Source organism: Fusarium oxysporum, chromosome 3, assembly GCF_000149955.1.
Source record: "Fusarium oxysporum f. sp. lycopersici 4287 chromosome 3, whole genome shotgun sequence".
Lineage (NCBI taxonomy): Eukaryota > Fungi > Ascomycota > Sordariomycetes > Hypocreales > Nectriaceae > Fusarium > Fusarium oxysporum.
In genome coordinates, this window is record NC_030988.1 from 3,629,240 (window position 1) to 3,641,861 (window position 12,622).

The 12,622-nt window shown below is 49.5% G+C and overlaps 4 protein-coding genes across 4 annotated transcripts; all 4 read left to right on the forward strand.

Moving 5' to 3' along the window:
• Window positions 1-783: 783 nt before the first annotated feature.
• Window positions 784-4,338, forward strand: FOXG_06735 (uncharacterized protein; the record flags this gene model as incomplete). Its single annotated transcript, XM_018385396.1, has 2 exons — window positions 784-2,671; window positions 3,641-4,338. The coding sequence occupies 2 exons, from the start codon at window positions 784-786 to the stop codon at window positions 4,336-4,338; spliced, it is 2,586 nt and encodes an 861-aa protein (XP_018242733.1).
• Window positions 4,339-4,689: 351 nt separating this feature from the next.
• Window positions 4,690-5,370, forward strand: FOXG_06736 (uncharacterized protein; the record flags this gene model as incomplete). The annotated part of the gene is made up of 1 exon (XM_018385397.1): window positions 4,690-5,370. One exon carries the CDS (start codon window positions 4,690-4,692, stop codon window positions 5,368-5,370), a length of 681 nt encoding a protein of 226 aa, XP_018242734.1.
• A 53-nt stretch (window positions 5,371-5,423) lies between these two features.
• Window positions 5,424-9,230, forward strand: FOXG_06737 (uncharacterized protein; the record flags this gene model as incomplete). Its single annotated transcript, XM_018385398.1, has 2 exons — window positions 5,424-6,054; window positions 6,100-9,230. The coding sequence occupies 2 exons, from the start codon at window positions 5,424-5,426 to the stop codon at window positions 9,228-9,230; spliced, it is 3,762 nt and encodes a 1,253-aa protein (XP_018242735.1).
• A 1,264-nt stretch (window positions 9,231-10,494) lies between these two features.
• On the forward strand, window positions 10,495-11,406 carry FOXG_19371 (uncharacterized protein; the record flags this gene model as incomplete). The annotated part of the gene is made up of 1 exon (XM_018399584.1): window positions 10,495-11,406. The coding sequence occupies one exon, from the start codon at window positions 10,495-10,497 to the stop codon at window positions 11,404-11,406; it is 912 nt and encodes a 303-aa protein (XP_018242736.1).
• Between the last annotated feature and the right edge of the window lie 1,216 nt (window positions 11,407-12,622).

The following is a 12,622-nucleotide window of genomic DNA, read 5'->3' on the forward strand; positions in this document are numbered from 1 at the left end:
ACTACCACCCAGCTGCCTACTCCGTACTGTCGCCTGCGATTGCTATGGGAATAAGGCCACTCTTTATCATATAGATAGAGCACCCAAAGCGCTTCAACTAGTCACTCCGTAGATACACAGTTTATAGTCAATCCAGTAAATATTTCCCATCATCATAGCCTTCTCCCAACAATTATGATATGCACTATCCCACAAACGGCAGCTGTCCAGATGCCAGGTCGGGCCAGTTCCATCGCCAGCTTAGGGCAACTAGCCGGCTGAATATCTCATGTGGTTAGTGTACATTATGCGACACAATTTTGTTGCTTCTGATGGGCTGAAGGGGCTTTTGAGGCTTCTCACCGTGGAGATTAGATGCCTGTGCAGACCAGCAAAAAGAGACCGTGCATAGCTCAAAACGGCAAGCCTTAGGCCTGATTTGGGAGCTGCTGGCCAGCGGCTGACGGGCTGCTCAAACGCTCTGGTGGTGATTGATTCCGGCGGCTTAAAAAGAGGCGCCCTCTCGCCTTAACAAAGGGTCTCTGCCTTATCATAGCCTCCGGCCCGCAGGGCCTGAGGGATGAGGCTAGGACTGGTCTTTCCCTGTCGATTAGTCGCTTCATCTGGTTCATAGGTAACCTAAAGCTCATGGGCGTCCACACCAGCTCCCTTCCCGCCCCCCACCAAACCAAGACCGGAGGCGTCCCGGCCATCGCCATAAATCCTCCGTCCTCGTCCAAATAGTCTTCCTCGCCGATAAACTTCCTGCGTTGCTTCATCGCGTTCATAGAAAACATAAAGCTCATGGACGTCTACACTAACCCCCCCTCAAACACCTACAGCCTCGGCACCCTCTTCACTCTACCCACGAAAGCCGGCGGCGTCCCGGCCATCTCCATAAAATCCTCCAACTTCCCCATCCTCATCGCCGCCTACTCCATCCTCATCCAAATCATCTTCGCGAGCCTATGGCAGTTCTTGGCCAACCTTGTTCTCCTCTTCCACGCGCTCCGGGACGCTGATGCGGGTCGCGCACGCTATGTCGCTTTAGTCGCCTTCTGGAACTCGAGCAACCCCTGGACAGCCATAACCACGATGGGGGCCTTCCTCTGTCAGGCCACCATTAACGGCGGAAACGGGCGAGTGTCCCGACCAGAGAAATTCCACGGCATCATCCTCTTCCTCCTCTCCGTGATCATCGCTTTCGGCGGAATTGCCGCATCGATATTCATTCCCAACGCCATGTCCCTTGGCCCTGCTGCGCCAGTCCACCCAAAATCCGTCTTCCTCCCCGAGCTCGAAGACATCGCATCGTCATCAAGCATCCGCATCGATCGGCTGAACGCCCCCGCCATATTGCGTGCACTAGGGAGCACAGAGGCGTTTAAGGACGTGACTGCGAGGAAGAACGTCGATACAGTGAAGACGACATTGCCGGGTAGCAATGCGACCCACCCACGGCAGCGGTACGATTACCGGTACACCATCACTGCAAGGGAGTTCGGGTTGCAAGCCCCTTTGGAGTTCTCGCATAAAGTCCAGGGATCCTGCATTACCGAATATAATTGGCTCCGTCCTGTCCCAGACATTGCAGACCCAGCGCGGTTTAACGGATACGTTCCATTCGACCTCGACCCCGTGGAGCCAATCCTGTTAGACCCAACCGACAACATGACCGCGTTGTGGACCCAGCCAAGCATGGGAATTGAATACCACCCCTCGGACGAGGACCTGACGATCACGAACCGCTCATTTGCCCTGATCCCCCAACTCGCACACGCCGGGAGTATCACGGCCAGTACAGATCCATGGTACCTTACCGAGCCGTTCAATTCAGAAACTGAGGGGTTCTTGGGATACCGCGTCAAATCCGGTCGCCCAGCCATGTCCTGCTGGGAAGAATCCCTCCTCTGCCTACACAAAACCTGTACATCTGTAGACGGCATCAAAAAAACGCCTCTCCCCAAGGGCCTGCGCATAATTGTCATGGGCAAATTCTCCATTCCCGTACTTACTAAAATAATCCTATCAGCTGGACCTGCGGCCCTTAAATCTGTCGCTGGTATTGGGTGGACAGGACTCCTGGACTGTGCGTCCTCGACGCTAAAAGACGACCTTGACAGGCTGGTCCTCGCAGCTTATCTTAACTCCCGTGAAGTATTCCGCGAGACTGCACTTTTGGGCCCACAAGCAGGAATGAGCAACATCCTCGAATCCGCGAACGGTGACCTCTTTCCCGGGTCTGCGGACTTTGTCATGTTGACGGGTGATGTCACAGCGATATCTTATTCCTCCCTCATTGCTATACCCGTGACATGTCTTGCTGTCACATTCCTTGCTGCAATGCTCCCACTGGTGAGGAAAATGGTTTTAAAAGCGCCTACCACTAATCGAAGACGCGCGTCCGTGACGTATGCTGCCCTCTGCGCAGGGTTGAGGGCCACTCAGTTGTATAGGATGGTGGACGAGAAAATACTCTGCACGCCAGATTGGATTAATAGGAAGAACATTATTCCGTTGCCCCCACCTGTTGAGACAATGCCGAGGGTGTTGATTCCTTCTTTTGTTGGAAACGCAGTGGAGTTTCAAGAAGACGGGGAAGACGGGGATGGCGGAGATGGCGGGGATCGTTGTCGTCTGACAGGCGCAGACGATGGGGGGAGAAGAGACAGTTCTTCTATTGAGATTGCGAGTGAGGATGGAGTTAGCCTCGATATTTTGGCACCTCCTTGAGCTATCGGGTCGAGTTTAAGTCGAGGTTTGGATAAAGATAGGCTCCCATACTCTCAGCGCTCATCGTATCTCAACTCAATCAATCAATCACCCCAATCAAATCAATCAAATCATCGAATTCTTCCTTTCAATCAAATCAAATCACACATTTCTAAAGTTGAAATAATTGACATATGCATCATGTGATCGCCTAATCTCGAGGGAAAATCCAGATCTTCCCGAACCACTACCCTACACTAGATATTTGCAGATGGAAGTCTACTCTCAACAACTCTCCCCTGTAAAAATTCTTTCTTGGCACGCACTGTTAGTGCACTGTTAGGAGCGGGATTTTCTACGGGCTACTCGGCCACACAATACTGCGGGGACGCCATCGGCTCCCTAACAGCAGTTTTCAGAGAAGGAATTTTGGAGAGTTCACCTTCTCTGACAACACCTTTGTCGGATCTAATGGCGGCACCTCAGAACCAGAACGCCTTAGATATCGGAGGACGGTGCCCGTGGCATCGGTAGCGACATCCTCCCGATCAACGACGCCGATTGCGATGGGTTTTTCCCCTTTGAAGGCAAGCCGCACCGCCGGCCTCTGATTCCTTCCCAAGGTTTTTCCCTGCCGCCACGACAGTCGACTACGAGCTACAACTTGGTTACTGGAGATTGTGGACTGCGTCAGCAGATGTAGTGATGCGTGAGAGAATTCTGGTCGGTGGAAAAAGCTCGACAGTAGATTGCCCCCGAACCCGCTGACGGGTGACGGGCTTGAGAAATACAGCACCTTTTGTGCCATTGGTATGCTGGATGGTGAAGGAAGCGGGGTTTCCCTGTACCTAGCTAGCTCAGCACGTCTTTTGCTCCAGTAGGAGATCTGGCTTCGTTACAGCCACCCAGACGAAAAATATACAAACAAACAAAAAAAACAAACAAACAGTCTACTCTCAAACCGACGCCGCGGCTGCTTTTCGAGCCATCAGAAGAAGCTACCTGCTCGGCTTCAACCAGGATGTTCAGATCGCCAAAAGAGGCTTTCATCGTGTGGTCCGTCGGGCCAAGAGGCGCTATTGGCGTAACCTCATCGATGGCTTCTCCAGCAGTAGCGATGTTTTCAAAGCTGTCCGGTGGCTAAAGTTCCCAGGAGCCTTCCAGCCGCCACCTCTACAGGTCGATAACGTCGTGTACGAAAGCCAGATGGGTAAAGCCAACGCACTCCGACAGGCTACCCTTGAACGAAGAACTGCGGAGGACGACATCGCAAACGCATGGACGCCAGTATTCCCACCTAGATCGATCCCATTCTCTCCAGAAATCTCTCTGGAGGAGGCGCAATATGCGACTTGTTACACAGGCAATACATCCCCAGGGTCAGACAACATCACAGTCAAACTTCTTGAAGCAGTATGGCATATTATCGGTACACACGTCCGTCGTCTCTTCGAAAGATGCCTTACCATAGGCCATCATCCAAAACCATTCAAGGAGGCGGAGGTGGTCATGATCGCGAAACCGGGACGGAGAGACCTTACCGAACCACGAGCATGGCGACCCATCTCACTGCTCTCCTGTCTTGGTAAGGGACTAGAACGACTGATCGCGCGCCGCCTAGCCTACTGTACCAATTACCACTGGTAATGACATTCATTACAAGTTTTTGTGGCCCGTGCACCACTCTTTTCCAACCTCTTGTGCCTGGGTTCGAATACAAGAAATCCTGGTCCGTGCACTCTCCTCACTCCACCAATCATTGTGATACAAAAGCTGAGTTCCCTGTCTTCTATGCTGTAGGGGGTGCGCCTGAAAACTTAATTGTAATGACTGTAATAAGGATGATCTGGTGGCATGTCCCCCTTTCCAACTTTCCCTATCACAGGAGGAAACCCCAAGCTGATAATCACTCGCGCAACTCGCCTGACAGTCCTTGGCCACTTCGATACCGCGATTCTGCAATACTGTACTGGTTGTGCACTTGACATAGAAGCCATAATGGCTGATGATACGCTGCTCTCTCGACTGAAGCTATCCATCGAATCTCGTGCTCGAGTTCTCATATGCTGCCACGATACTTGTCGCTTCGCTCTCGCTTCTGATCCGGCTCAAGTTAGCGAGCATCTTCGGAGAAAACACAAAGTGACTGCTGCGGACCGCCGTCAATTAACCCGTTTCTTGAGCGCCAGCACCCAAGAATTACGGGATCCATCTGAAGCTCGTGTTCGAAAGGACGGCTTACCCTACGATCCGGACTTGTGTCTCGTTCATGGATATATATGCAAATTCTGTACTGAGCGCGCGGCGAGCTCCCAAGTGATCTCTCGTCATGTGGCCTCAAACCATGAGGAGGAGAGGCTTCGACTAGGGGTCCGAAGAAAAGCCATGTACGAGCCTGCGTTCTTGCAAGCGTGGACCAAGAGTCCTCCTGGAGGACGTTACTGGATTGTTGAATACGGCGGGTCCTCAGTCAGACCAGTCGGTGGTAAGGAAGCTCACGACCATCTCAAGGACATCTTTGAGCGAGAGCAGGGAAGACAGAGACTCTTAAAAGAAATGGACCTACCGGATGGAACTGGCATGAACAGCGGTCCCCAAAACACAACATTCCCTGGCTTGAGAGGACCGGCTGGGAGCAAACATTCCGTGGGTTTGACCGAAACCTACTTAAAAATCTAACTGTTGTGCCATCGTCTACGACTTCACGCCAAGGACTGGTATTGGCAGCAAACATGGGCCTGTCTAGTTATATCGGATCCGAACGGCAGATAATCAGTTCTGCTGGTGATGAAAGCAGAATCGCTAATCTCATCGCTGCGGTAGACGCCGTGATGGACCGCTGCGAGCAGACGGCGCGGACAACAAGCAGGAGCCTGTTATGTTGGCTACGTAGCGTACGACCCCACGTCTGCTACGCCAAGCCCTTCACTTTTGTGGGGAAGGCCGCTAGCAGGAAGCAGTACATTCGAGTGCTTAAAAGGTTTATTGCCATGGTCTTTCGAGCCTTCAACCTACCTGCAGACATCCGACGGCGTCAAGCCGGCATACGGCTCAAGAAAGCACATATTCGTCTAATATCGGCATTGTGGAACCACGAGATTTGGAAGCAGTGTAACACCTCGGTTGAGGGCTTCTGGACATTAATCAAGTCATCTACCACGACTGACATTGAAGATGAGTTAGATGAAGAGAGCAATGATGAAGAGAGGCACAATGACGACAAAATCTCGAGTGGATATGAAAGTGATGCCACATTGGGGTTTGAGGGCTCGGAAAACGACGACGTGGATGATGGAAATAGTGAATACGAAGATGACGAAACACTTGAGCAAGACGACATTGACGATCACAAAGTGGAGACTCGTACGCTAGGAGAATCGGATGGGATGACATAACCATTGGTCGAAGAAGTGTTGGAACTGCTATTCGGACTGATTATGGAGTTCAGTACCGAAGAAGTCATAGATGGGCGACCGGCGTCGACCCTGTTGGTATATTTTAGTGGGATTCTTGGATTCACAGCCGATCTCAACAGCTTTCTCCCGGCCAGGTCGTATACGTCTAACCTTGCGGCATTGATATACATTCAACGACTTCTGTTCCTTGAGTATGCCTTACCAGCACGAGGTTATGCTACCCTTGGAATCACACGACGTCCTCGGACAGGCCAGGTTCTACTGCTACAGAAAACAAGGCTGGAATACCTAGTTCTCGGATCACAGTCGCCATTCGAAGAACTCTTCTCGCTCCTCGCATACGGAAGGGCAATAGCTGGCTCAGAGACGCCCGCGTTCCTTCTCAGATGGAGCGATGATAGCCAGACTGTGTCATACAAAGACGAAATCTCGGTCCATATGGAACAGTTCCGACGTCTCCCAATGACGCTTTTAGAGCGGGCGGAAACTCTTTCTGGGCAATTGATGTATGGATGGAAACCTCCCTGTGACCTTTCTTATGTGAAAGACGACATCTCGAATACGACACACGGATTCTCATTCGTTAGTCATCCGAAGAACGATCTGACAGAAGCGTATTTGGAGCTATCGTTGAAAGCTTGCACCAGTCAAGCAAGCCCACTCTCGCGCAAAGGAAAATGGCATCATGGTGCTATCCTTGCATTTTTGAAAAAGGAAGAAGCATTGCGCGAGATCTTAGCCGATCTTATGCTCATGACATGCGGTGGTCAGCCTCGCTCACCAGACTTACTGGAAGTCCGGGTTCGCAATCATGGAACTGCTGAGCGAAGTTTCTACGTATACAATGGCTTCATGATCTATGTCACTCGCAGTCACAAGGCAAAGCGTTCAACAAACAGAGAGTTCATCGTTGCCCGATTCTTTCCCTTTCAGGTCGGACAGTTACTATATACATATCTTGTGTATATCCGTCCTTTCGTGGACATGCTTGCCCGAGAGCACGAACCCTACACGAACGAATGCTCGCCATATTTTTTCAGGACTAGACCAAATAGTGACAGCCAATGTTGGTCCACCGAGCGCCTCACCAGAATAGTCAAGCGATTCACGCACGAGGTCTGGGACCAAGGCGTCAACCTGCGACTCTTGCGACAGCTTTGTATCGGTATCACTGATAGGCATGTTCGGGAGGTAAGCCAGCCTTTCAACCGATTCGACGACCGGACGGATAAGGCGGATCGCGGGGTTACTTTTGCTTGGTCGAGCGGCCATCGCCCACTACAACGAGCAAGAACATATGGGCTCGATGGAGCTTTCCCGACGCATTTGCAACCCCAATTGCTCGAACGCTACGAATGGGTGTCGGTTCGTTGGCATGAGTTCTTGCATATGCCTAGCAGATGTGTATCTCCGTCGATGCGCGTCGGAACAAGTTCAGGCAGACAAGAACATACCACACCAGATGCAGTGGATTTCGACGACCAATCTCACGACAATCCGTTTCAGTCACCGCCTCAGTCTTCTCCGACGGTATCGTTATCTAGTGCCATGCCCTCGAAGAGGGACCGGCAGGTTCAGAGCTCACTCAAACGCCGTGCCACAACCACATTATACCAAACCCCGGTGAAGAGAAGACCTAATCGATTCGCGGAGCTATTGTCTTCCATGGCAAATTTGACAGATAGCTCACAGAAGGAGTCTACAACTCACATGTTCGGTCATATGTGTGACTTTGGAAACTCCATGGCAGCCCAGGAATATGAGATGATAGTCTCCTATCTTGAAAGTAAACAAGTCGAGATCCGGCCGCTGGACAAAAATGAAGTGGAGATCGTTGTGTCGGGCGATTCCGACAGGGTCGTTAGCAATCAACCCTTCACGGCAGCTCCATTTCTGGACCTCAACGATCGGCTTAGCTGGATCCATAAAACTACCGAAGATTGGAAATTCGTCGGTTGTGAGCTTTGTTTCATAAACAAGGGTGAACGCGAACCCGATCATGGACTAGAAAACTGCGAGGAATGGCCTGCTAGTAAGCACGCTAAGCGTATCTTGAGCTGGTTAATTACTTTGAAGATCCCGCGGTACTACGACACACGGGGAGCGTGCAGTATGTGTGGGCACGGCTGGCTGGTTTGTGGCGAGATGAGACATGGAGAGCTGATCAGGCGAAAGGTGTACGAGGAAGATGCTGGTAGCCAGGAAGCAGATTTAATGGAAAGTCGTGATGCCACATCTAACTACGACGGCTATTGTGAGAACACACCAGTTGTCCGCAGAATGATCGCAGCTCTATGCGCATATGATAATCAGATACTGGGGAAAGTCTTGACAAAAACGACTCTTGATCACGAAAATCTCGACCTAACATTGGAAAGTCAGGCCAGGCAATGGTTGGAACAGCGTATACTGTCTCCCGATGATTACTGGATGTCGAGACTCGTCTATGTGCTAGATCAGCTAGTCGTGGCGTATGACTTCCGACGGTCAAAGGGGCGAGTGGCAGAGCATAACGATCGGACAATCGACTTGAAATGTCAAAGACAACAGAGTGACGATCTGGAGGTACGTAATTGGAGGGCTGCTCTTGACTGGTTGAAAGGGCGATGTTCTTTCTGTGCGGGACGTGGCTTGCGCGGCGCGCATATTTGTCACACACTCAGGCAGTGCAATAGGGGAGGGGCCATCGAGCTCGTCAAAGGATTAGGCGAAATGTTCTATGACGAGGGCTTCACTCCATCAACTGGCTGCGAGCTTTGCAATTTACCATACTTATTTTGCGCCAGGTGGAGGATGAGTAGCCAGGGAGAATGGACACTGGAGCCAGGGGGAAGATGCACTTATGAGAGGCATCTATTATGCGACAGCATCATTGGTTTTATTAGTTGTGGAGCCCGGTATTATGAGGAAGATCTGTTGCAAGAGGTAAGTGAGCATTGCGGGGATGATGATGAGGGCCTTCCATATTCCTACGATGAGGAGGATGTAGCTTTATGGTTGAGTCGGCCATTGGAACTAGGCGGTGTTGTTGCTTCGGAAATGTTAAGAAGGCTATGTATATGGACTCTAGGCTTGGCGGAGTTTGAATATCCAGAAAGGCAGGATGATCTCGAAGATATCTGAGGGCACTGTGGATTAGGGCGTTATCAGAGATAGACAATACCCGAGATATGTAACTTTCTCATCCATGAAGGCTACAAAGCAGCCGTTCGGCCCGGCGCTGGCATCGAGTCACACTTTCGATTTGTCCATCAGCTAAAGGCCCAAGTGCTCAAGGACATCAAGGACTACTTTAGCACATTAGAACTAGCTGACCCAAATATCGATTTTTTACCCACTCAGACTGGACACTAAATGTAGTATAAATCTTATTACCATTATATAAATACATACACTATAGCCTTTAGACTCAACTTATTTATATTTTTATAAGACCTTCTAGCTTGTTGTTGGTATATTCGTCTTGGAAGTTGCTGAACTCGTCGTCGGCCCCAAGCTTTGCAGCCAATCAGAATTTAGCGGTCAAGCTGTGGCCGTTTTTGGATATGTGGGGCCGTCACTCAGCCAATCATGAATTTCGTGGTCAAGATCCATCCATTTTCAGAAGCGTATCACCGCTAATTCATATAGGGCCTAGCGCAGCATTCCAAAAAGCTAAGCCGAAAAGGAGGGAGACCTGTTAATTGTCATTCAATGTCTGTGGGTTTTCTTGTTATTGCATGAGTTAGAACATCAAAATACGAATCCGCCCAGACTAATACTCTACTCCCTGCGTTATAAGAGAGTAGATATCTATATTGCTGGTATACTAACTGTAGCTAATCTGGCCCGCCATATCTCTTTGAGCGTCATAAGCCTACACTTGCGTACCGGACAGGGGGTCTAGCCAACCAGAGGACATCAAATGAAAGGTACATTCAGCCCCACCTAATTTATGCGGTGATAGAAGTCCCAACAATTCCCGGATCTACATAGGGGTACTTTGCACTCCTGACAGCCGTACTGTTTTTAACTAGCAGAATCACTAGCGATTCAATTTAACCTAAGCGGAGTTGGTGTGTCGAGCATTCTTCTCAAGAATGTAGATACATAAATTAAAAACGCACTGCGCCTCCTGTTTCTGAGCAATCATCGTCTAGTGCTTTTGCTCCATATTTTCCCCTCTCGAAACGCCACACAAGACACGGCTCATACGAGTGAATGACGTCTCCACTGACCAATCACTGACATTACCGTTGCATGTCATCAACTACGGGAAGCCGACCAAATCGTCCTCGACGCTATCTTCGCCTCTTATACAACTCAGGCCCGAGATGACCATTAAGTATTCATGCTTGTCTCTGGTATAACTTTCTTTTAAATTGAATGAGAGTTTATACGTGTAATCATGCTCCACCCCACTCCCTCGAACTCCAGCCTGTTCCTTGCCATACCGGAAGAAATTCGCCGGCAAATCTATGAATTGTGCATTCCACTCAACTTTCGTGCTGTTGTACGCCAAGATATGTGCTCTTTGGTCTGTGGAGAAGGTGACGGTTTTCAATCCGAGCAAGAGACTCATGGCACTGAAGAGGTTCCTGAAGAGGCTCCTGAAGACCACTCATCAGACATAGTGGATGCTGATGACGGGGGCTTGCCTGGGTCACCAATGTTGCACGATATCGAGGCGTCTTCAAGTCGTCCGGATGCCTTACCTGGACTCCTTCTTGTGTGCCGCCAGATCACAGATGAAATCAAGCCAATGCTATACAGGAGCATTACTTTTACGGTGGACATTTGCGACGACGGCGAAGCTTATCTGGCAAGCCTGTTCAGTCTCGAGACAAGGGAGCACTTCCGTAAAATGATCCTGGTCTTGAGATCCGAGGGGCTTTGTTATCGCGACGACTTCCATATGAATCCGAAAATCTGGGACAAGCTTTTCAGTAACCTCTCGATACTGGGAATAATTGTCGAGCAGCCGGAACCTTCAACTCCATACGAATTAGGTATGGTCGATTCGGATGGCGTGAAAGAGAAGTGGATAGCGTGGCTGACACCTATTTTGGAGTACATAAGCCAAGCTATCCCCAACGACATCAAGGTCGTCGCGGATACCAATCAAATGACCGAGGCAACTCGAATTGTTGAGAGAGCGATTCCGGGGCGGTGCAATTTCCAGAATTTGCGAGACGGCGACAAGATATTTAGGAGGGCGGAGTATTCTTACGAAAGGGGCTATTGGGATGACGACGATGGGCCGACTAGCTGCAGAGACATTATTAATGATTGTGACTATGACTATTATTACTCGGACTGACTTTCTTTCGTTTCCCTACAATCCTGGGAAGGCTGGCAGATATCTGGCGTTATGGAAAGAGGACTTCTCTGATGATAGTCAAGACATTTCAAGTCACTTCTTACCCTACTGTACCGTACCAATGTTGATGTATATTACGCCACATTGTTCAATTTTATAATACTAAGGGTTTAATTATAGAGAAATAGAGAGAGTAACTATCTTTATATATATCTTTATATTATACTATTATACTATACAGTATAAAGATTTATATATTTTTATTAAGCTATTAATAAAATTGTAATAATTAAGGCTTGAGTCTATAAGAATAAAAAGGAATTAAAAAAAAGTATAACGTACATGATAAGCGAGCGTCGCAGACAAGCGAGCGTCGCACTTTTCCCACCTACATCTTACTTATCATTTAATCAATTGATTCTCAACCATAAACTATGCCACAGTCTGATACTGAGGCAAATACTCTTCTTGCCCTTCAAGCCCTTCAAATAACCCAAAACTAAGCACCCGACGAGCTGCAAATATCTATCAGGTTAATGAGCATAGGCTACGTCGCCGCCAGCAAGGGATTCAATCTCGACGCGATACCATGCCCAACTCACGAAAGCTATCGAATCTAGAAGAAGATACTCTTCTTGAGTTCATCGTCGACCTAGACTCACGAGGATATCCCCCGCGATTGAGTGGTGTTGAACAAATGGCCAATCGACTGCTTGATGCCCGCGACGCGCCACGCGTCGGCACGCGCTGGGCTATGAACTTCGTCAAGCGACAACCATTGCTCAAGATACGTTTTCAGCGGAGATATGACTATAAGAGGGCCAAATGTGAAGATCCGACCGTTATTCGTGATTGGTTTAAGCTCGTACAGAACACAATTGCGAAATATGGTATCCAATCAGATGATATCTGGAACTTTGACGAGACTGGCTTTATGATGGGTGTTATCTCAAGCGGCATGGTTGTTACATGTGCTGAAAGGCATGGACGACCTAAATCAGTACAGCCTGGAAACCGGGAATGGGTTACAGTAATCCAGGCGATTAATACGGCAGGCTGGGCGATCGAGCCGTTTATCGTGGTTGCGGGCCAAAATCATCTTAGCAACTGGTATCAAGAATGCAACCTCCCGCGCGATTGGGCTATTATAACGACCCAAAATGGCTGGACGTATAACGACACGGGCCTCAAGTGGCTAAAGCACTTTGAACGATGT